Source organism: Ochotona curzoniae, unplaced genomic scaffold (genome assembly GCF_017591425.1).
Source record: "Ochotona curzoniae isolate NIBS_2020 unplaced genomic scaffold, NIBS_Ocur_1.0 contig_2210, whole genome shotgun sequence".
In the NCBI taxonomy this organism is placed as follows: Eukaryota; Metazoa; Chordata; class Mammalia; order Lagomorpha; family Ochotonidae; genus Ochotona; species Ochotona curzoniae.
The window spans coordinates 16721595-16745908 of record NW_024465369.1 but is presented as its reverse complement, the minus strand read 5'-3'; the positions used below and the strand labels follow the sequence as shown (position 1 = coordinate 16745908).

Here is a 24314-nt window from a genome sequence, read left to right as displayed (position 1 = left end):
TTTTCAAAAAGGGACAAACAGCCCCAGTTTGATGCCGAAAGGGGGAGTCATTTTCTTGGGACTCTCTTCACAGTTCAAGTGAATGAACTCTGTTTCCAACTTCTCTGCTCATGTACATAATTCTCTGTTTTAGACAAATTACAAAAAGAAGTTTGTCAAGGACAAAGGGAAATCCAACTACTCCATCATGCAGGAGCCTCCAGAGGTGAAACACGCTATGGAAGTGGCCAAGAAGCAGAGTGATGTACGTGGTCCTCCCCAGAGCCCCAGGGCCCACTTGAGCCATGGGTTCCTCGCTGGTGCATGTCTTGGTCCAGCATGTGTTCAGCCTAATTTCCACAACTGGTAGTTTTAAAAAAATATGTAGTGATGAAAACTGGAAAATTAAAAAAAAAAAGTTCTTCATGCTTAATGAAGACTTTTGGCAAGACAGTGTATCTCACAGAGCCTTTTCTTCCTTAAATAAAGGTTGCTTACAAGAAGGATGCCAAAGAAAACCTACATTACACCACAGTGGCTGACCGGCCAGACATTAAGAAGGCCACGCAGGCAGCCAAACAGGCCAGTGAGGTAAAGGAAGAGTGTGGTTAAAATATATCCCCAGTGCCCAAAGCCACTGCCCATAATGAGGACAAGGCACTCTTTACAAATGTGTCAGTCACTCTGGTTCCCTCTGATTCAGGTGGAGTACAGAGCCAAGCACCGCAAGGAAGGCAGCCATGGGCTGAGCATGCTCGGTCGCCCAGACATTGAAATGGCCAAGAAGGCAGCCAGGCTGAGCAGCCAGGTAACGTAGATCGACAAGCAGCAAGAAAATTCTGCAGAGGAAGGAATTCCTCGAATGAAGTGCTGGGTCTTGAGCAACACTGTAGAAATCTCAAAAGTTACATTGAGGAAATTTTGCTGAGGACCTTGGAGCTCTTTCTCATTCTGTGTTCTTACATGATGGTCATGCACTTAGGCGTCTTAAGGGGAATGTAAACATCTTTCTCATTCTATAGTATGTAATGTTTTTCTTCAAATCTAGAATTGAACTGGAGCCATTAATCTTCGATCATGTTTTTTTTTTTTTTTCCAATTCTGGATCACATCAATTTCTGACCAAGTTAAAAAATTTTAACTGATACAGAGCAAAAGTTCTATTTTGAAATAATCATGGATTCTCCAGATTTCAACAGATTCCTTACTTCTCAACTATCTTGATTACTTAAAGTTTTTCTTTGAATTCCTTACAGTGGATCTAAGGTTTTGGGGTTTGCTACTTCAGAGGGGTCCAGTGTTCTGAATCAGCACATTACATCACTTCTCCGAATTTAGCCTGAAGCATTTTCTTTGCCTTAGAAATAGAGGCTTGTTTTTCATGCTTTTGGGATAATACAAAATGAACAACATCAATACTGTCACTTGATCATATATTCTTGATATCTCCCCAGAATTATCCTCAGAAATGCTCCCTTTTATTCTTAAAAATGTCCCCATTTGGGTAACATATTTACACGGCCACTTTATAAGCACTGAGACTTCATATTCACATATTTAGATTGGTGTTCAGGAATAATCAAGATGTTTATTTTTCCTGTTAGGTTAAATACCGGGAAAATTTTGACAAAGAGAAGGGAAAGACGACAAAATACAATCCAAAAGACAGCCAGCTCTATAAGACCATGAAAGATGCTAATAATCTTGCAAGTGAGGTATGTTTTAATTTTCTTAAACTGGTGTAAAATATCTGATACCTGTCATTTTAAGTGTATAATTCACTATCAATTATACTCACAATGTTCAACTATTACTGCTACTTCTAAAATTTTATCACCTGACACATAGCATATGCTTCTCTTACTCTCAAGATAATTTTTTTCATTTTTAAAGGTTTTTTTTTTTTTTTTGGAACAGCAGGTTTATAGAGAGACAGAAAGATCTATCTACTGGTTCATTCCTGAAGTGTCTACAATGCCAGTGCTGAGCTTATCTGAAGCCAGGAGCCAGGAGCTTCTTTTGAGTTTCCTACATGAATGCAGGGTCCCAAAGCTTTGGGCCAACCTCTGCTGCATTCCCAGGCCATAAACATGGAGCTGGATGGAAAGTGGAGCAGTTGGAACACGGACTAGCACCCACATGGGAAATCCGGTGGTTGCAAAGCAAAGATTTAGCCACTAGGCCATAACTCCTGGCCCTCAGATCAGAAGGGGAGCAGCTGGGACATGACCAGTGCCCAGATGGGATGCTGGTCATGTAGGCAGTTGGCTTAAAACACTGTGCCATAACACCAGTCTCAGATAATTATTTTTCCAAGTTTTAAAACATATTTGTTCTTATTCGAAAGTCAGATTTAGAGAGAAAGATAGAAATGCTTTCCACCCTCTAGAGTTTGTTTCCCAAATGGCTGTAACGGCCAGAGCTGAGTTGATCTGAGTGTCCAGTTCCGTCACCTGGGCACTGAGTCCTAAGGCTTTGGGTCATCCTCCACTGCCTTCCTGGGCTACAAGCAGGGAGCAGGATGGGAAGCAGAGCAGCCGGGACATGAACTGGCATGCACATGGGATCCTGGAGCTTGAAGGCAGAGGATCGGAGTGTTGCCCCAGATAATTTCTAATTACTTTTGACTATGAACATACTTAGAGATTCTTAGCATTTATCGTATTTCACTTAGTGTTTTCAAGATTCATCTACACTGCAGTGTCTGAAACTGTTTTGTGTCTAGAAACACTCCATTGCATGTATATGTCATATACAGCATGTTTGAATCGATTCATCATTTGACTGCTACGTTGTCTTTTTGTCTCTGTGAGGTACTGTTTCCTATCACCGTCTTGAGCACAGACGAATACACGATTATGATTTCTACTTCCTTTGTATGTAATTTGCATTTTTCTCTCCTTTTCACATAGGTAAAATATAAGGCTGACTTGAAGAAGCTTCACAAACCTGTGACTGACATGAAGGAATCTCTGATAATGAATCATGTCCTGAACACAAGCCAGCTCGCCAGTTCTGTAAGCTCCCTCATTTGCTCCAGTTATTTCACACATTTGCATTTCAGTTCTAGCTGAGCTCACACGCCTCTCCTCTGCGACTGATACACTGGACTGACAACAAAGCTCTTCCACTGTTTCAGTGTATTCTCATGCATTAATATCCCAGTCCTCTACTGATGGTAACATGGCTTGGGATTAAAAGAAAGCCTCATTTTTAGAATATTTAAAAGTTTTCAATTAACCATTCCCTCTCCTTCTGAGGACATAGAACTACCTTCACTCATAGCAGCTACTTGGAATCAGCCTATCACCTGTGTGTGCCTACAGATCTGCTATTAACTGACAATACTGAAACTGAAACTCCATCTTGTAAAACTTAACTCTTAATCCTTGCTAATCTTACTGTGATCTTCATGCTGCTGCTGCAAAAACTCTCTAATCTAAAGGGGGAAATTTGAAATGCTGAGCAGCCTTCCTACCACTGTCCCTTTTGTGCCCCTTCCCCTCAGTACCAGTACAAGAAGAACTATGAGAAGAGTAAAGGCCACTACCACACAATCCCTGATAATCTGGAGCAGCTTCACCTCAAAGAGGCCACAGAATTACAGAGTATAGTAAGTGGAACTGGACTGATTTCTCTCCCCTAACCACCTTCATTTGTGATGCCAAGAGCCTGCATTGATTCCAGGCCAGCACTTAGCCTTTTTTATTTTAAGCTTTATTTTATCTATTTTGAAAGAGAATGGGAGACAGACAGATCTTCCATCCACTAGTTTACTACCCAGGTGGTTACCAATAGCCAGTGCTGGGTCAAATGGTGGAAGATGCATCTGTGTTTCCCACATGGGCGCTGGGGTCTGTATACTTGGGCCGTCTTCTGCTGCTTTACCCAAAGGGTCAACAGGCAACTGAATTGGAAGTGGAGGAGCCACAGCATGCACTGGTGCCTATATGGGATGCTGGCGTCAGAGGTGGTGGTTTACTTGCTGGGAGACAACAGCCCTAGGACTTAGGCTTTTAATATCATTGTTTGAGAAAATGCACATAGCAGCTTTGAATTCAGTAACATTTTTGAAGCAGTTTTGCTGTGGATCACAACCATAACTACATATGCAGAGTGTATTGTATATATGCACTACGTGTTCCACTCCTGGCAGGGACTGGAAGCACAGAACCCTCTAAGCAATCCCAGTGTCCCCTGGGGAGAGTTTCCCAGGCACTGCAATGGATGATAGTCTGAAGCCTTTATAGAGAATGACGTGATCAGATCTACCACTGATGGAGTCTGGCTATTTAAAAAGTTGCTGAATCTGTGCAATAACTGATTCTCTGAGGAAAGAGCTTATGATCATCTGATCTTTTGTTTCAAAAGTTCAGAAATTAAGTAGGACTCCATTTGGGCATAAATTGGGAAACTCACCAGAAACATCTTCAAATGAGAAGTAGCATGTGTCCCCTGACCCTATTCTGGTGCCTCAGATGGAATCCGGAGGTAAAGGGCAGCAGCCTTCACTTTTCTTTCAGTTACATGGCTGCCCCATTCCTAACTACAGGTTACACATCACACAGATGAGGGACCTGGCTTTTTAAAACTCATCTTGAGAATACCAGGTTTATTAAGTCAATCAACATGCAATCTAGTCAAGTTTTATCTTTATATTGGTTGTATTAGATATATGCCCATATGCCAGCTATAGCCCATAACTTTATAGTTCATACAAAAAGTTGTATATTATGGATTTAATCAAGATCCTGGGTCTTAAGAAAGAAAAACTGGAGCTTTTGTTTTTTTTTACCAGAAATATGACAAATGCTATTGTTAATCATTCACACCTATCAGTGTATCTTTGGTCTCCTTGAACTGAATCCAAATGCTTATTACACTTTCTGAATAATAATGATTTTTATCTCCCAGGCAATGACAGAAATCTGAGCCAGAACAGGAATCTGTTTCTAATTGCAGTGAGATGGCAGCCGACTGGACATCACTGTCCATGAAGAAGTGCCATCCTTGTAGCCATCTTCATCTAGGGTCCAGGGATTGCTTAGAGGAGAGATATCTAACAAGGTTTTCTTATCACTAGGTGAAATACAAAGAAAAGTATGAAAAGGAACGAGGCAAGCCCATGCTGGACTTTGAAACGCCCACCTACATCACTGCCAAGGAGTCTCAGCAGATGCAGAGTGGGGTGAGTGCTGCAGAACACATCACACAACCAAGACACCATCCACGTGCACAGCCGGCACATCCGCACACAGCCAGGCGCCTGCCATCCAACAGAGGCGGACACTCTACTCAAAACGCGATCCATAAGTCATTCCCATCTCAGAAATCACGTGCTTCAGTTTTTTAAAAAACTAAGTAGTATATATTGACCATATGCACCATTTCAGAGTAACTTTGATAAATTGAGAACACAGACAACTATTGCTAACTGCTGAACAGATTAAACACAGTATAATTAGAAAAGTTTTAACGAGCACTTTGTTCCACATACATTATCCCAAAGCCAATGGCACCTCTAAGTAAGGTATCTTAAAAAATGGGGATCAAGACATGCTTTGAAGAACCCAGGAAACTACAGGTCAAGGTGCCATATTTCTCATTTTACAATTGTAATACAAGAACTTAAAGAATGAAATCATATGCTGAATCTTAGAAAGTCTGTTTTCATTGGAAAACAGGTTTGGAATTTGACTCTCCTCCAAGAAGTGTATCTCCAATTGTAAAGATAAATGGTTTCAATAAAAGCTAAGTATAAGTTTGTAGAGCATTCTGGTATATATAATGCCAGGCAATAAGTTTTAGCTTCATGTAACTGGTGAAGCTGGAATCTGTGACAGTCCTTGCACTATTTTTGTCATTTTCCTGTTAACTTAAAATCATACTGAAATGAAAAAAAGAGTTCCAACATCTACCCCTGGCCTCAGACTCCCCCCACCCCCCCGCCAAGAAATAGGCAGAGTTTGGAGGGTAGCTCTTTTTCTCAACCATGGGAAAAATCACAGATTATACCGCTTTACCTGCTTGATCTATTCAATGATCTAAAAAGTAGGGCATGGATATAGAAAAGGATGTTTGTTATTTAGCATCCTCTGACTCAAATGCTGCTAGGTTTTTGTTTATTTTCTTCCCACTTGTAATTGTGAAATAAAATCTTTTGTCACTTAAGAAAAAAATGCAGACCATTTCCGCAGAGCTGACGGTAGATTCAGCCTTCATGGTACGTGAAGGTATGTGGTACTGCCCTGGGCAGGGCCAGCCCAGTCCCATTAGGCAGATGAAAGGGGCCATCAGTGTTTCTCTGCCTCTGAGTTTCCTGGGGGCCATTGGCTCAGCGCCTATGGAACTATATCCTAAAACAAGAAAAAACGTAAAAAAAAATCTAGAATAATCAGATATGTCTCAAATGTGGAACTATTACCAGATCTATCACTGAATAAGCTATGTATGTAAACAGAAAAAAAATGTTACATAATTCTTTTTCTTCCTAGGATTGAGAGATGGATCCTGAGATAAATTAACAAATTGTTTAACTTGCCTTTCCTTCCTACTCATAATAGAAAGAATACAGGAAAGATTATGAAGAGTCCATTAAAGGCAGAAACCTGACTGGCCTGGAGGTCACACCCGCTTTATTACATGTCAAATATGCAACCAAAATAGCCAGCGAGGTAGTGCCCATTTGGTCTTTTCTTTCCCTCTTGACACAAATAACTGCACTAATGACACTCAATCTGTTCCTTCTACCATTTTCATCACCACCTAACTGTGGGTTTCAAGTTAAGTTCCTGCGGGTTTGGTACTACCACCTAATCCGTTACCCATGTTAATTCTCTAATTTTTAAATTAAATATCTAATAAAATGTGCTTACCATAGCTTTATATTAATTTACAGTTTTTCATTTGATACTTAATGTATAACTCCTATTCCCTGCCTTTGTTTTATCTTCAGTTATTACTTTGAGTTGCTTAAAAATTGGAAGTTAATTTCTGCAGTTTTGCCTTTTCACTTAAGTGGGACAGCACAGGCTGTCTTGTCAGTGCCGTTGCTTTTTATTTTGTGAGACAGAAAGAATACAGGAGAGATCTGGAGGAGAGCATCCGTGGGAAAGGGCTCACTGAGATGGAAGACACACCTGACATGCAGAGAGCCAAGAATGCCACCCAGATCCTCAATGAGGTGAGCCCACAGCCGCCTGTGCCTCTGACGCCTTCCGAATCTTCCTAGTTACACCAGAGAAAGGCTTTAAAATTTCAATTCCATACTATACACAGTCACTAAAAATATATTTCAACTTCTATACCTTTTCTTAAAAAATCTTTTAATACTGTTTATTGTAACCTTATTTCTCTAAGCTTAAATGAACATTTAAAATGTAACAAGTTTAAACACTATACCGGAGTGGTGAGCTTATACATTTAATACTAGTTATGCACCAACCAAGATTTAAAATTTGCTTTATGCTAACTTTTGAAATAAAAAATGCTAAAACATTTTTCAAAAATAGGTCTTTTATTACATACTATTAGGAATAAGCTGACTTTAAAAATTCTTTTGCAGAAAGAATATAAACGAGACTTGGAGCTGGAGGTCAAAGGAAGAGGACTGAATGCCATGGCCAATGAGACTCCAGATTTCATGAGGGCCAGGAATGCTACTGATATTGCCAGTCAGGTGAGTGGTCCTAGTGACAGTCTTTTCAAGAAACTAGTTGTGATAAGGACACGGTGTTGTTTGTTATCTTACTGTTGGTCACTGACAGTCAAAATGCATACAATGGCATTTTTGATCATCATCTGCAGGGGGAGAATCCAACCCCCAGTGGGAAAAACTGCCTGAGAGCACTTCCACCTGCTGGCTCCACCCAGCATAAGCCAGGCATCTCCCATGTGGGTGGCAGGAACCCAGTGCTCCCAGGGTCTCCCTTAGCAGGAAGTTGGGAGTCAAGAACAGGAGCCAGGGTTAGGGCAGGAACATGCTGAGTCTCTGCCTAGGGCATCAGCATCCTTCATAAAGGTGCCAGTTTGAATCCCAGAGGCTCCACTTGCAATCCGGCTCCCTGCTAAAGGCCTGGGAAGACAGGTCTCCCAGAAGCAACCCCTTGTTTCGGACGGGCCCAGCTCTAGCTGCAGCCACGTGGGGAGTGAATCAGTGGATGGAAGATGGCTCTTTCTCCTCCTCTGGTTATCTGCCTTTCAAATAAAAATAAATCATAAACAGGAGGCAGGAATTGAAGCATCTTAACCATAAGACTGAATTATACTCACTCCCAGGCTGCCTAATCCACCTCCTATCCTTCTGCTTTTCTGAGTCTAGAATCAACCGGGACATTCAGAAAAATAGAAGTTGGAGAAATCACATTACTGCCTTGATTCTGACATCCTCACCTTTACTATTAGCCACTCTGCTTCTCACTGGCACCAAGAAATCTTTGCTTAGAATGTTCCTGTACCATTCTAGACCAACACTGGAAACTGTCTTTAGGCAGCCCGTGTTATCTAGTGTTAACTGGTATTGGTATTTTGTTTCTCTGCTAGCCCTAATGTAAACCAACCTGTATTTACATGTCTGATGATCACTCTCTGTGCCCATGCCCCTCTTGGGCCCCTCAGATAACAAGCCTTTCAACAACTGGGACCTTCTTTCTGAGTCGATTGTCACTCTTCAATTTCTAACTTCAGTGCAGTTACATTCGTGAGAGGAAGAAATGTCTTTTAAATGGCCAATCAATTATACTTCTGGAAAAGTAATGATGGTTCCCTCTCAATTAAACCAAGCCAACAAATAGCTGTACATTAATATTTAACTGTGGAATGTCCTTTTTTAGATTAAATACAAGCAATCAGCAGAAATGGAAAAAGCCAATTTCACTTCTGTGGTCGACACTCCTGAGATCATTCATGCCCAGCAAGTCAAGAACCTTTCCAGCCAGGTGAGGATCTATGTCAGAATACCTATCACAAACCCTCATCTTCCAAATTGCTATTTTTTCCAGTAAGACAGAAGGGGTTTGTGTATAATGAGTTGGAGTTGAGATTTCTGTATCAAAGTTGGAATACACTGTATGAGAACTCTCATTACGAGCTGTACCATAACAGTGTTCTAACAAGTGAAGTTTCTTAAGTGCATTGTAAAAATTTATGTGCAAATCTGGAAAAACAATGTAGACATCCCACACTGTATGACCAGTCATTTCTAACAAGATTACACTGTCTATCCCTGATTTTTCCGTTGATATCTAATTCTCCATCTTCTCACAAAAAGAGAGCCTGAGGCTGGTGCAGGTCAGAGAGCTGGCTGGCCATGGTGGCCAATTAGGTCTCTGTTTAGCAAAGCTGCCAGTCCAGAGAGTTTTCTGCAGCACAGAACTACCTTCCACAAGTAGTTTCAGGGCTTGTCTGCAGGCTCAGTCCTGCAGCCTGAAGCTCTAAACAACCTGCTTGAGGTTAGCAAAAAATCTTATCACTGAAAAAGCCTGGATTAAGAGGTTTTTACCACTTCTAGTTGCCTACTGAATAGCCTGGCTTCTGGCCAAGAGACTCAACAACTTGGCAAAGAGAAAAGCTTCTAGAGGTGTTCCCCTCTTACTCCCTGGGACCGCTCCCCCTACAGACCACCTCCACAAGGGTTCTGCTTACGGTGGGCCCTCCTAAAGATCTGGGGTGCAAGTCTCCCAAATGAAAAAGCAGAGAATTCCTCACAGCATCCTACATACACCCTCCCCAACCTTCTTGACAGTCAAGAAGATACCAAGCATTTTCACCCTACTGAGTCAGTCTCCTCAGCCCCTATCCCCATAGTATTCATTCCTTGGAATCTATTTCAGAAAAAATACAAGGAAGATGCTGAGAAGTCCATGTCATATTATGAGACTGTGTTGGACACCCCAGAGATGCAGAGAGTCCGGGAGAACCAGAAGAACTTCAGCAATGTAAGTATTTTGGACCCGAGGTTGAGCCCACTGGTTCTGAACTCAGGAAGGTTAAGGAAGATGCCTCTAGGGCCTCAGCCTTACTGAGATACTCAACATGATCATCCATGCCAAGAAATATGTGTTCAGTTTTTCTGTGAGCACACCTTAGATTTCAGCCTTAAGTCACAGGAGAGGCCCATCTTAGTTTGTGACTTCTTATCTCAGTATGATCTATTGTCATCTTCCATTAGTGATGACACCTTTTTCAAAGTTAGATCTAGACAAACAATATTTTAAAACATGTTTTAAGGCCTAACTTAAGGACTTTTGAGGAGAAACTTTTTCAAAATCGTAATTTAAAAATTTCCCTCTGGCTGTTAGGTTGTGCAAAAACCCACACACATCCACAGAATTTTAACTTATACAACATAGGACAATTAAAATACTTAAAACAATATTGAGATGTTAACAAGCTATTTACTCTTTCTTCATAGCTCCAATACCAGTGTGACCTTAAAAACAGTAAAGGAAAAATTACAGTTGTTCAAGACACGCCAGAAATACTGCGTGTTAAAGAAAATCAAAAGAATTTCAGCTCGGTATATTTATGTTTTCCATTTAAGCTAACCTTAATAATTCCATTCTCCTCTTTAAAAAAATACTTGTTTGTATCATATCGATAAAGACAATTAACATCTAACATGCCTAGTTAATATTAGTGATGGTTTGTTCAACTTCCGAATACTTTGATTCAAAATCATCACTCCAGAAACCACTTGCAATAACAAATCTGCTAACAAAGTAACTTTTTTTTTACATTTTTTTAATCCTAGAACAGTAACATACCTTGTCTTGCTCCAGAAGATTTTTTTTTGCGGGGGAGGGCTTCTTTTGGACATTGTGATTTCTTTAATCACCCCTTCAAGTAACTGACTGACTCTGCATTTCTTTAATGGATTTTGTGTATCACTTGGGAGGGGATCTGTTTTCACTGTTAGCATTTTCTGTTTTTCTTATACTGCATTAATACACACAATAATTTTAAAATCTCAAGATCTGGAAAGTGATTAGTGTTGCACACGTGGCTGACGTCAGAGGCAATGCTTGGGCACTTGCCTGGGAACACTGTCCAGTGGCTTGTCTTCACAGAAGCCAGACGTCCTAGTCTTTCTCCAGGAATTACGAGCTTTTCCTTTCTTCTGTGTAACACTCTCCTGCTTCGGAATGCTCAGGTTTTATATAAAGAGGACGTCTCACCTGGAACAGCAATTGGAAAGACACCAGAGATGATGAGAGTGAAGAAAACACAGGATCACATCAGTTCGGTAATGGCCCAGGGGACTCGTTTGCACGATATTCTGCCTCCCTTTGGTAACTTACACTGACTAGTGCCTGCATTCCTAATTTTTTATCAGTGGAAATAGCTGAATTAACTAAGCAGGTGCTAGTGGCCCATCACCATATGGTGATGTCAGTGGTAACAGGCATCTCATACTCCATGTAATGCCCCAGTGACTCTCATGAGGAAAGGATAATGTGAAGAGGCTTGTGAGAAATTAGAACATGTTGAGTCAAGGAAGTAACTTCCCATGCACAAGAACATACCTGTCCTCCTTCAGTGAAAGCACTCAAATGCTACAGTCGCTTTTTAATCTGTCTTTACTTTCACTGACTTCAGTTAACTGGGGTCTGAAAACGCTGCACAGACTACCTGAAGTACATAATTCCTAAGTTTGAATTGCATCCCACTCTGTGCAGTGAGATGAAATGTTACACCCTCCTGCAATGTCCATGAATCATTAAGAATGGATTCTATATACTACCCACCCATTAGTCACTGTGTTACTTAACAGTCACACAAAGTGCCTGAACAGTGATGTTGGCAGTTCAGACCAGAGAGAAAACATGAAGTGTTTCCTTTAAGTGAAAAGTTGAAGGTTCTTACCTTAATAGTAGCTGAGATTGCTAAAACTCTTCCATCTGTAAAATTATGAAAACAAATCGACTCTACTTTTGCTATCATACGTCCAACTGCACACATCATGACCATAGTGTACAAGCTGCTGAGATGGAGAAAGCATCAAACTTGTGAATGTATGTATCCACAGGAAAAATACAGTGTCATCCCCATGTACAGGCACTCACTGCGTTCTTACAATGTGTAAGTGACTACTGTATACAAGAGAAGGGATCACCTTCTAGGGAGATTCCCCACATTTGCCCTCAAAACTGCTCTCCTCTAACCCAGTATCAGAATGTACCCAGTTCACACTAAGCATAGAGCCTGTGCTATTTAAACTGTCACTCAGAGTGTAGGACTACCAGTCAAACATATGTACACACTGGGAAAATACTCTGCATGTAACACCTTTTCCTGTTTTCCTATCTGCAGGTGAAGTATAAGGAAGCAATTGGACAAGGAACTCCAATCCCCGACCTGCCTGAAGTGAAACGCGTCAAGGAGACCCAGAAGCACATTAGCTCGGTACAGGCCCCTGCCCTCAGCAATTGGACATGACAGCCATACAAACACATGCTAATTCCAGCCCCACTTGATACCTTCTATTGGGGGTCCCCTCCTGCTTTGGAGGTGTTAAGAATCCTGCCTAGGTCCTACAAAAGGTATCCAGGCTGCAAAAAAGTAGTCACAAAACTTGCTTTCATAGACTCTCAAGACAAAAATGCCTTGGCTTATGCCTGCTTATGCCTTCCACTTCTAAAGTAAAAGGTGCAAACAGTCATTAGTAAGGTTACTGGGATGACTACGTTACTTAACAAAAAGTATGTATATCTGAGTTGTCTTTACAATGCATATGAACTTTTTAAACAAACTATGCTTCAATTCAAATTTTTGGCACCGTTTTTGTTTTTAGTACTTTTCCCATAAACCTTTTCAAATCCTGTCATGTAATAAGCACAGAAGTAATGCATTTGTGAAGGCAGGATTGCTCTGTGGTCAGGAGGATGCTAAGGAGACGGTGAAGTCTGTGACACTGTCTTGTCGCGTGTTCTCTGCGCTTTGTAAACACAGCACTTCAGGCACTGGCTGTCATCCACTCAGTGGACTGTTGGATTGGAAGCCTCCTGTGTAACAGGAATGCCAGGCACCTGTGCCCAGTGTGTGTCGGGGCAGTCCCCCACACCTGAGCTAGCAGATTAGCCCAAGTTTCTCCTAACCTTTTGTCAAGTGTCCCCTAATTCTGGATCCCAACCTTCACTGCTCAAAATTTTATGCTGTTGCTGGCTACTTGACTATGAGAACCCTGGGGAATAGTTTATGGCCAATACAAATGAAAAACTTGGTCTTAGAGATTTCCTTGTCACTGGAGAACTGACACTCATTGCTTTCCACGGGAAGATAATTATTTCTCTTGCAGGTTGCATGTTCTAGCTTCCTTGTAGTATGAGCTTCTGTAGAATTCTGAGTGTACTCTGAATCTGGGAAAAGTGGACTATGGTTCCTTTGCTTTACAATACCTTGCCTTTCCCAATTGTGTTCTATCATCCATGATGTCAGGGTAAAGGATGAAGAAATACAACTTAGTTTCTAAGCAAAACAAAGATACCTTAGTTCCTAAGACAGCAATTATCAAAGGTACCATTGTTAGTTTGTTACTGGTCTTTGGACCTATCTGTGACATATACACCTCAATTATTTTGTGTGGCTTCCCACACCAAGTGCTAAGACATGGTAGCATCCAACCATCTAAAAAGAAGTGATGCATTCATTCGACTCATAGATTGAAAATTCAGTCTATCAAGAAGGCTAACTGGTACGTATGTGTCACAGCACTTTAGGTTGCCCTTAGCAAGTTTGCCATCTGCTATCATAGTGCCTGGTTTAAATCCTGGCTACTCCACTTCCTGCTAATGTGCAAGTAAGGCAGCAGATGATAGGCTAAGGACTTGTTCCTGCCACCCACCTGCATGATCCTGACTCCTGACTTTGGCATGGTCCAGTCCTGGGTCCTGCAGGCATTTGAAGAGTGGATCTGCAGCTGGGACTTCTGTCTCTTCTCTGTCACTCTGCCTCTGAAATAAAGCAATAAATCTTTTCTTAGAGGAGGAGGCAAGAGGCTCAGAAACTTAGGTGTCTTACTCTCAGAAAATTTATAATACTTTAACATTCCCTGTAAAAACCACAAACTTTTTCCCATTCAGAAAACACCACTACATGTGTTAAGCAATCATCAATGCGTATTTCAGGTAAAGATAGTTCTCCTGACAAACTATTGAAGTTTCCTTGTGTCATAGATACCTACAAACCAGGAGCCAACTAGGAATTCTGAATAGAAACTAAATTGATAAACCAAAAATCCTCAGCAACACTCAAGGAATAATATTGTATGATTAGAAAATTTTATTCCCAGTAACTTGCTTATTAAGTACGAATCTACTTCAGTTCCACTGTATTCGAGACACTCAATGTTAAATGCAATGGAATGGCTAGATTTTTCTCATGAAATTTGTTGTCACTGTGCATCTTAGTACCTCATATTTAGAATGCTAAAATTACTTTGAAAAAAAGATCAGTTCTAGGATTTCTTTTCCTTAAGCTTCGTATTTAAAAGATTGAGTTCCCACCAAAAAGCCCCCATGTAGTGGTAAGCTAAAGGATTTGTGGTTATTTTACCTTTTGGGGTATTCTAATTATTTTCTGCAGGTTATGTACAAAGAAAACTTGGGAACAGGCATTCCAACAACTGTCACTCCAGAGATTGAGAGAGTCAAACGCAATCAAGAGAACTTTAGCTCGGTATTTACAAATTATCAAATAAGAAACTATTTGCCCATTAAAAAAGTTTGCCAGAATAACCCATCATCCTTTTTTAAAAAAAGTAACATCTTAACAAACTCTGTGTGTCTGAGTGCATTACTTGGCAAAGCTATTTCAACTTAATACAAAATGACCCACTCTTCCGATCTTTAACATTTTCACCAACTGACCCGCGTGAATACTTAGATCTGAGAAATTGTAAGTAGCATTAACATAAAGATTCCCCATCATTATACTCATTTCCCATAACTCCACGTTTCCCACTGTACCTTTACATCCTCAGAATTAGCGCTGTCCAATCCTTAAAACTGTGGAGTTGAAGTCAAAGCACTCTCCTTACTAAATACCATCTACTAAAAACCTCCCCCGTTTTGCCCACACCCAGTGCTCTCCCTGCCGCAGCCTCTGTGCTTGTTTAGAATGTGTTCTGGATACTTTCTTGTATCTCACAGGTTTTGTACAAAGAAAATCTGGGGAAAGGAACCCCAACAGCTGTCACTCCAGAGATGGAGAGAGTAAAACGCAATCAAGAGAACTTTAGCTCGGTACTTCTTAGGGGACCAAAAAAAAAATCCTTTATACTTAACACCTTACAAATATAATAAAAATTACTAAATTTATATGAAACAGAAAATGTTACCTGTTTTCAACCCAAATCTAATGTAGTGCTTTAGTTCTGGTGTGAAATTTTAACTTCATTTTCTCTAAAACACTTTTCCTTAAAACTCTATAAAAACCTGTATACTCAGCCTTTCCTTCCTCCAATCTTTTTAATAACAGGTGTTTCTAACTGGTGTGACACAAATCATACATAAAAGCTAACACCTCTTTAAAAAGGTGAAAACTAAAGGTTTATTTCTTTGTTGTTCGTTTCATTGTGTTTGAGCATTCTTATGTTTGTAGCTTCTCTTGATGTAATTCTTAAGCATTTTCATTCAGCTAGTACAGTAGCTCAATTACTTGTCGCAGCTATTTTGTGCAAAATAAGTAAGGTTTCCTTTGGAATATTTACAAAATCAATGAAAGCTAGTAATTATTTAGCTTTTAATATAAATATCTAATTCTGCAACATTCTCTTCCTTTCCCTAATTTAATGTTACCAATACCCCAACATGAATATGAATTTAATTAACTTGAGTCTCATTCAGTAAGAACACTTCACCCATCAGTCTTGGAGCAGTGCATATGAACCCGGCCACTCGATGAATGAAGGGCTCCACAGTCAGGAGAGCTTAGAGTTTGCTCCATTTCTCATTGAGTCCATCAATTTTACATAAAAAATAAACCCCTTCAAATCTTCCCAAAAGATGCTGTCAAGCTGATGGACTGTTGGTTTTGTGCACACAGATACTGTACAAGGAGACCTTGAGCAAGGGGACTCCCCTGCCTGTGACTCCCGAGATGGAGCGAGTCAAACGCAATCAAGAAAACTTTAGCTCGGTATTTCAAAGAAAGTCCTCTAACTCTATATTAAAAATAATAATCATCTCCAGGAAAAAGTTCTATTTGGCCTTTTAAAATAATCTAACAAATTCTTTTAAAAAATATCTCCCTTTCCTTTATCTTTTACTCACCATCTGGTTCTAATAATTTATATTTTCTACACTAGTCCATTGCAATGTTCAGTTGGTTTTTCCCTTTTCTTTCCACCTTTGATATGTTGGGACTTCTGAAGTTAACTGCTTCCCAGACAAGACCCAAACATCAACATTTTTATTTACTTGCAATCCTTTTTGTTTCTGGGTCAGATTCGATGGAGCTGACGTATAGAAATTGTGCTCTTACTTGGGAATAAAGTCACTTGATCATAGATCCCGTCCATTTAAATAGCACAAAGAAAACCATTTTTGCAGTACTTTGAGACTTACAAGTAAAAATTCAAGCCTTCTGATTTCTTTCATACACAAAACAGATCGCAATAGTCAACATCGCTGTCTCTTTTATTAGTGTTCTTCCTGACAAAATCAAATTCCCAAATAGTCTGGGCTTCTGCATAGAAATGCGTTCTCTCATCCCTGAGATGGAGACAGTCATTACTCAGCCAAAAAAAGGCAGTGGTTTTCGTAAAGTTTATAATTGTCTGCTGCAACCTTTTCAGAAAGCTTGAATCTTTCACATAAACTGAGTAATTTCGTTTGGACCCACTGTATTTAATCACTATCTACTGATAACCCTTCAACTATGTTGTATTTTCAACATCAGTTAATGTCTTTTGGAATGTTATGTTCTCTGTTTTCTCAATGGCTTCATTATTTAAAAGGCTTGCATCTACTTGCAAAACTTTTTAAATGGTTTCATTCTGTGTTAGAGTAAATATCCTGTTATTTCTCTTTGAAGTGGATAGTGCTAGCTAACTCCTTTCTTGGGTGACCATTTGTGCTCCTTTTCATACAGGTTGCATCCACACAGACACGTAACAGTGGTGACCTGGGCACTGAGCATTTCAGGGTGGTATTTACCTTAATGCTAGCTGGAGGACATAACATCATATATGGGATACAGTAAAATGGCATCAGCTACTCCAGCACTAGGGCTAAGGAAACAGAAAACATCTGCTCACCCATATCTGTACTTGGAGAACGTGTCTTTCCTGTCTGATGTCTGTAGATTCAGAGCGGGTTTCCCAGGATAGAGCAGGGCTGTGGTGACTGCTCTTGCTTTTTCTGGTTGTTTTCTTGTGTCACAGGTGTTGTATAAAGAAAACCTTGGAAAAGGAATTCCGATCCCCATCACTCCTGAGATGGAGAGAGTCAAACACAATCAAGAAAACTTTAGCTCGGTATTTAAAAAAAAAAAAAAAAAACCAAGCAAAAAACCCTGTAAACAGTGAAAGAGAGCAATAACTAGACTTTCAAAAATCTAATTAACTTATCCCTTCTCAACTTAATACTGCTATTTCCTATGATTTAGTTTCTCCCATTTTGGTTAAATAATCAGTTGGCTTAAAAAAAAAATGTTCAATATCATGAAACTGTAACATTCCCAGTGACTAAGTATCCTGCTTTGGCAAGTTTTATCTGAAGACAAAGCTTTAAAATATGATTTTGCCAAGACCTGCCTGTTGGCCTCATTTCCTCTTCTAACCTGTCTTCACTGGGACTTGCATGGATATCCTAAGGTTTTTTTTAGCATCTTGCAGTAGCTACCTAGTGGCCTTAAAAATAATTCTTCCTGATATTCCAACCAAGCTACAAAATATTTTCTTTTGAAAGACAGCTAAAGATTTGTGTGTATGTATCTTCATGTATACTATGGTTCTAACTTCCTTGATTTTGTCTCTCTCCTTTTAACTCTTACAACAATCTGGGGAGGAGTACTTGCTCCCTTTCTCGGTGCTGTTTATCTTTTTAGCTTTGGGTGTTTCCTGCATTCCTCTGACTTTAGGATCATAAAGGCTGATCTCTAACTCACACCCGTGCGCTCTGCCTCCCCTCCTACTCCCAAGTTTCCAAAAGCGGAAAATGGCTGACTGCTCTGTTTTGTGGATGCTTTCTCACCACACAGGTGTTATACAAGGAAAACCTGGGGACAGGAACTCCAGTGCCCATCACTCCAGAGATGGAGCGAGTCAGACACAATCAAGAAAACATTAGCTCGGTACTCTGGAAGGACGATGCCTCTTGACCTCACAGATCCTTAATATTTATTCCTTTTAAAAAAATTCTTTCATTAATTCTAACGTTACCTTACTCTGCAGAATGGCATATGTTCTCCTTTCATTAACATGGTTCATTTTGATTTTTACTTCACTTGAATATTTTTAAGCATTAAAAAATGAATCCTTACTTGGTATGGGTAACAGTACAACCAAGTAGTGATCATTTCAGATTCCCATGTAATAACTGTTTGAAGAGGCACTGTGCTAATACAAATGAAAAAGAAAGTAACAATTGTAACAGATCCCTTTTTCCCAGCGGCTGAGGTGTTCACTACCATGAGAGGGGAAAAATTCCCACTCTAAGTAATGGCTTCTAGGAATGCTCTGTGTGGCACAGCTGCTGTACCACGGGTCATTTCTTTAAAAGGATGCTATCCCACCCTTAAAGTGCCACAGGAAATGACAATGTCACTTACAGCTGTTGTGATGCTCTCTCATTGTGCAGGTGCTGTACAAAGAGAACATGGGCAAGGGGACCCCTATAGCGGTCACTCCAGAGATGGAGAGAGTGAAACACAATCAAGAGAACATTAGCTCGGTACTCTGGAAAGACGGGGAGACCAGGCCTCTTAACCTCAGAATCCATCTGAGCCCTAACTCTGAGCCTTCTCACAGTCTTCTTCCCTCCCTTTGCTTCTAATGGATCCTACTCTGCAAAGGATATACTTTCTCATTTTCATAACAGTTCATTTTCTCTTTACTTTAGCTGACATTTATATAAATAATTTTTCACAAATTAGTTGTAACAGGTAGCAAAACCTGGAATTAACCATTTTGCATCCTGGTGTAACCCTTTAGGAAGCACTGTCCTCATACAAATGAACAAAATAACACAGTTAACCGACAGCTTTTCCCCAGCAGTGAAGCACTGCCTGCCCAGGAAGGTTTGGGCTCCCCATCCCATAACAGCTCTGAGACAGCAGTACCTGGTAGCCCGTCAGCATGACTCCTGGATCCTTGCACTCCTGGGTAACAAGGATGCTATCCCACCCTTCAAGTGCCACAGGAAATGACGATGTCACTTACAGCTGTTGTGATGCTCTCTCATTGTGCAGGTGCTGTACAAAGAGAACATGGGCAAGGGAACCCCTATAGCGGTCACTCCAGAGATGGAGAGAGTGAAACACAATCAAGAGAACATTAGCTCGGTACTCTGGAAAGACGGGGAGACCAGGCCTCTTAACCTCAGAATCCATCTGAGCCCTAACTCTGAGCCCTCTCACAGTCCTCTTCCCTCCCTTTGCTTCTAATAGATCCTACTTTGCCATATTACTAATAGTTAGATTTCAGAATATGAATAATGATGCAAGTGTTAACCATTTTGAACCTCACACAAATATAAAAATAACTGCCTTTTCCCCAGCAGCCAAGATGTTCCTTCCCACATGGGTCTGGGTTCCCCATCCCATAACAGCTCTGAGACAGCAGTACCCGGCAGCCCGTCAGCTTGACTCCTGGCTGTTCATACTGCTGGGCCATTTTCTAACAAAACTGATGCCACCCTTAAAGTGCCACAGGAAATGACAATGTCACTTACAGCTGTTCTCCGATGCTCTCTCATTGTGCAGGTGCTGTACAAAGAGAACATGGGCAAGGGAACCCCTATAGCGGTCACTCCAGAGATGGAGAGAGTGAAACACAATCAAGAGAACATTAGCTCGGTACTCTGGAAAGACGGGAAGACCAGGCCTCTTAACCTCAGAATCCATCTGAGCCCTAACTCTGAGCCTTCTCACAGTCCTCTTCCCTCCCTTTGCTTCTAATGGATCCTACTCTGCAAAGGATATACTTTCTCATCTTCATAACAGTTCATTTTCTCTTTACTTTAGCTGACATTTTTAAACACTAAAGACAATAATATGCCTTTAGTTGCTGTGGATAACAAAACCTGGGGTTAACTGTTTTGCATCCTAGTATAACCCTTTAGGAAGCACTGTCCTCATACAAATGAACAAAATAACACAGTTAACCGACAGCTTTTCCCCAGCAGCTGAAGCACTGCCTGCCCAGGAAGGTGTGGGGTCCCCATCGCAGTAACATCCGAGACAGCAGTACCTGGCAGCCCGTCAGCTTGACTCCTGACTGTTCATACTGCTGGGCCATTTTCTAACAAAACTGATGCCACCCTTAAAGTGCCACAGGAAATGACAATGTCACTTACAGCTGTTGTGATGCTCTCTCATTGTGCAGGTGCTGTACAAAGAGAACATGGGCAAGGGAACCCCTATAGCGGTCACTCCAGAGATGGAAAGAGTGAAACACAATCAAGAGAACATTAGCTCGGTACTCTGGCATTAAAAAAAAAAGCTACTTGTTTAACCACTTGGAAAATTACTTAAATCTACAATAATCCATTTTAATCCTACTTTTTAGAAAAACAAATTTTATCAGTTCCTATTTATACTTCCTAAAACCCTAGCCTTAACTTCATAACATGAATGCTGCGACCTGCAATTTAAAGTTCTAACATAGAAACTGATTTTCAAATAAAAATCCCTCTGCTCACCTCCCCCCAGACTCACTACCTTTAAGTCTATTTATACATTCATGAATGTGGGGATGGGTGGTTTGATGCAGCACATGTGATGAGACTTAAATACGCTTTTCATGATTTCATTGGTTGTTGCTGCAATGACTATCCTGTCAAATTTGGACAAACAACATCTTGGAGAAAATAACCTCTGATCTTGTCACTCAAGGCTAGTATCACTTATGATCCAGTGTGGTTTTAGTAACTGTCGACTCATCTACAAAGCAAAGTGTCACTACGTTTTGTTATGGTCTCAGCTGACAATTTCAGTAAATCATTTCCCTGGAAGTTGTGCTCTGTGACATTAAACATGTTTATAAATTGCTAGGAAACTGTGGTTTGGATGGGAACCTTTCCGTAATGACTAGCCTGGCAGGCCGCAGCAGACACTGTATAGCTCTCAAACCCTTTAGTGCCATGCATGTGACATGTTAGTAGGTTAGCAGATAGAATCATTGTTAAACCACATGGCTCGATTGCGTCCCCATGGCTTCTCATTCTGTAAGTCTGATATGCGACCAAAGAATTTGCACTTTAACAAGTTTTCAAGTTCTCCTTGCTGCCCAGAGCCCCTACTTTGAGAATCATTTACCATGGGAAGGCCCATGTATCCAGGGATGACACTGCAACGCTGAGGACTGATCCTGAGTGCCACTGGGTCTTGGTGATTCAACTGCTAAACACATCCCTGATAGATTTGCTGTTGTACAAAGCTAAAGCAAAAGACAGAGGGAGACACAAGACAAGGAGTAAACGCCTTGGTCACATCTGAGAGCCTGTCATTACACTGATGGGTCAGTGACAGCTTACGTGCTTCAGAAAGGTTCAGTAATGAGCTGCTTCCATCCTCATCAGTGGGAGCTGTGCCCATCACTTGTTTGACATGATCTGTATGGGGCATGGCACTCAAACTGATGGTGTAATAATGGTGGTCACAAATCCCTCCTGGCAGGGCTGCAGTTTCTCTCGTATTTCAGGGCCGGGTACCACTCTGGATCGTGTGTGTTGCTGGAACTACACTCAACTTTAAGTTACCCTGCTTTCCATCTAACCTTGTTCCCTGAAACAGTGTGGCACCCTGAACCTCATACAGAATGATCTATACCACATCCTCTTTTGATAACTATAATTTTGTTTTCCATCTTTGTGGATTTTGGACTCACATAGGTCTTGTACAAGGAAAATGTGGGGAAAGCCACCCCGACCCCTGTCACTCCAGAGATGCAGAGAGTCAAACGCAATCAAGAAAACATTAGCTCGGTACTGTCTTCAGCAATTACAGTGCTTTGGTTTTTGCAAAGTAACCCCTGCAGTTTGACCTGCTCCTAACCCTATCCCAGGTTGAAAATAAACAACACTGCCAATTACACTGACTCTCCTCTAAGTATCATAGTACCTTTACCATTGCCATTAACTATTTTCAAGCTTTCTTCATGGGAGCTCTTCTCACTAAAAATAGATTAATCCTAGCAGCACTTGTGCCTTCTTCCAAAATTGAAACATACGTAATAGTAAACATTGCCTCCTGGTGACTTTTGGGTGCACCTTTGTATCTCACAGGTATTGTACAAAGAGAACCTGGGGAAGGCAACCCCCACACCCTTTACTCCTGAGATGGAAAGAGTCAAACGCAACCAAGAAAACTTTAGCTCGGTATTTCAAAGAAAGATATCATTCAAGTTTTAACAAGCCTGACAAACATGGTTATACCACTAATTTTTCTCAGTGTTTCTAAGACTTTCGTGTAGTTTTAAAAATTTTTCCTTGTCCACTTAAACAATCTACCCTACCAACTGAAACCGCTTTCAACCATAACAACTTAATGGCTTTTATCATCTTGAGGTGTTTCTTACAGAAGTGTGCTATAATTGAGCTGTAACACCAGCTAAGTGATGACTTTCAGAACTGCTTTTATACTTTCTGATGTCTGGATGCTCTCTTGGCTCCCCTAGGTATTGTACAAAGAGAATATGAGAAAGGCAACTCCGACACCTGTTACTCCTGAGATGGAGAGAGCTAAGCGCAACCAAGAAAATATTAGCTCGGTATTTTCTAGGGTGAAAATTAAGCAGTGCAACAACTTGGAAAATAACATTTTAACACCATGAAACCATGCTTTTCTCATTCTGCTGAAAAACACACTAAATTTCTTTAAAAGAAAAATGCAACTTCTTGTACGGTAATATTTTAACACCATAAAATGTGCAATTCCTCATACAACTGAAAATTGACACAAAAATTAACAAAACACTGCTGTTCAACTCCAAGTGGTCATGCTAAACATAACACGTTAATTCCCAGTGTTTTCTTTCCCTATTCACTATACTCTGAGATATATATTTTCCATAACCAATTATAACAAACTGATTTCCTAACATTTTCAATCTTCTGCTTCCCTTCACGTTAAAGGTACTTTGTGAAACAATTAACATTCTGAAACAGATGCCTTTTCTGGTTTTGGTGTTTGGAGGTTATTAGTTTATGATTATACGATCTAGATATAGTCCAAGAAAGAATGATCATTTCTTTTAAAAGATAATTCTTACAAATTCCTTTTATATAGCATCAAATATGCTTTTGCCGTGTTAAATTCCAAAGTTCCAAGAGGCCACTTTTTCCCTTTAGAATTATACTGTGCTCCCCACCTCATTTGGGAATGAAAATTATGAGGAAAATCAAAGTTTCATTTCCAAAGCCAAATAAGTTCTTTCTCTTCGGCAACCAGCCTCACCTTTCCTCATGCTAACCTGTTCCACTGCCAGTCACCTGCCTCGCTGGGGCTTCTCAGTGGAATCAGTGATCTCATCCACACCAGCTCCTCTCACCTCCCTCTGCTGGCAAGTCTTTGAGGCTGCAGAATCAGGACAGCGCCAGGCACTTGACTCATTCACGGTCTCTCCTTGATAGGTTCTTTATTCGGATAGCTTCCGGAAACAAATACAAGGCAAAGCAGCCTACGTGTTGGACACTCCGGAGATGAGACGGGTGAGAGAAACCCAACGACACATCTCCACCGTGAGTTGGAAATCCTTTGGCTTGGGTGGACCCCAGCCTGTTGGGAAACCGTAAAAAAAAAAAAAAAAAAAAAAATTTATACCATATTTTCATAATGGGAATTCATGACATTACAGGTGAAATATCATGAAGACTTTGAGAAAAGCAAGGGCTGCTTCACACCAGTGGTGACTGACCCTATCACCGAGCGAGTGAAGAAGAACATGCAGGACTTCAGTGACATCAACTACCGAGGTATTCAGAGGAAAGTGGTAGAAATGGAACAGAAACGGAATGACCAGGATCAGGAAACTGTCACAGGTAATCGAGAACAAAGGTGACATTGTGTACATCAAGTCAAACCAGATTTCAGTTAGCTTTCACTATTTGAAAAAAATCCGCTATTCTCAGTTTGCAAAGTTTATTTCCATTCTCCCTTGTCTTTGCTCTCTATTAAAG

At 40.6% G+C, this 24314-nt stretch overlaps 1 protein-coding gene across 2 annotated transcripts in view; it reads left to right on the top strand.

The window, feature by feature from the left end:
- The window catches only part of NEB (nebulin), a 189642-nt gene that overhangs the window by 160589 nt on the left and 4739 nt on the right, over positions 1-24314 (top strand). The window contains exons 131-153 of one of the 2 annotated variants that reach the window (XM_040971562.1): positions 134-244; positions 469-570; positions 683-787; positions 1584-1694; positions 2892-2996; positions 3488-3592; positions 5063-5167; positions 6543-6653; positions 7052-7162; positions 7544-7657; positions 8811-8915; positions 9810-9914; positions 10391-10495; positions 11129-11221; positions 12289-12381; positions 14560-14652; positions 15126-15218; positions 18777-18869; positions 22029-22121; positions 22422-22514; positions 22814-22906; positions 23769-23876; positions 23993-24176. In XM_040971562.1, the coding sequence (XP_040827496.1) occupies positions 134-244; positions 469-570; positions 683-787; positions 1584-1694; positions 2892-2996; positions 3488-3592; positions 5063-5167; positions 6543-6653; positions 7052-7162; positions 7544-7657; positions 8811-8915; positions 9810-9914; positions 10391-10495; positions 11129-11221; positions 12289-12381; positions 14560-14652; positions 15126-15218; positions 18777-18869; positions 22029-22121; positions 22422-22514; positions 22814-22906; positions 23769-23876; positions 23993-24176 (2431 nt within the window). Of the gene's footprint in view, positions 1-133; positions 245-468; positions 571-682; positions 788-1583; positions 1695-2891; positions 2997-3487; positions 3593-5062; positions 5168-6542; positions 6654-7051; positions 7163-7543; positions 7658-8810; positions 8916-9809; positions 9915-10390; positions 10496-11128; positions 11222-12288; positions 12382-14559; positions 14653-15125; positions 15219-17359; positions 17453-18776; positions 18870-22028; positions 22122-22421; positions 22515-22813; positions 22907-23768; positions 23877-23992; positions 24177-24314 lie in introns of both variants that reach the window. The other variant, XM_040971563.1, reaches the window with a different exon arrangement.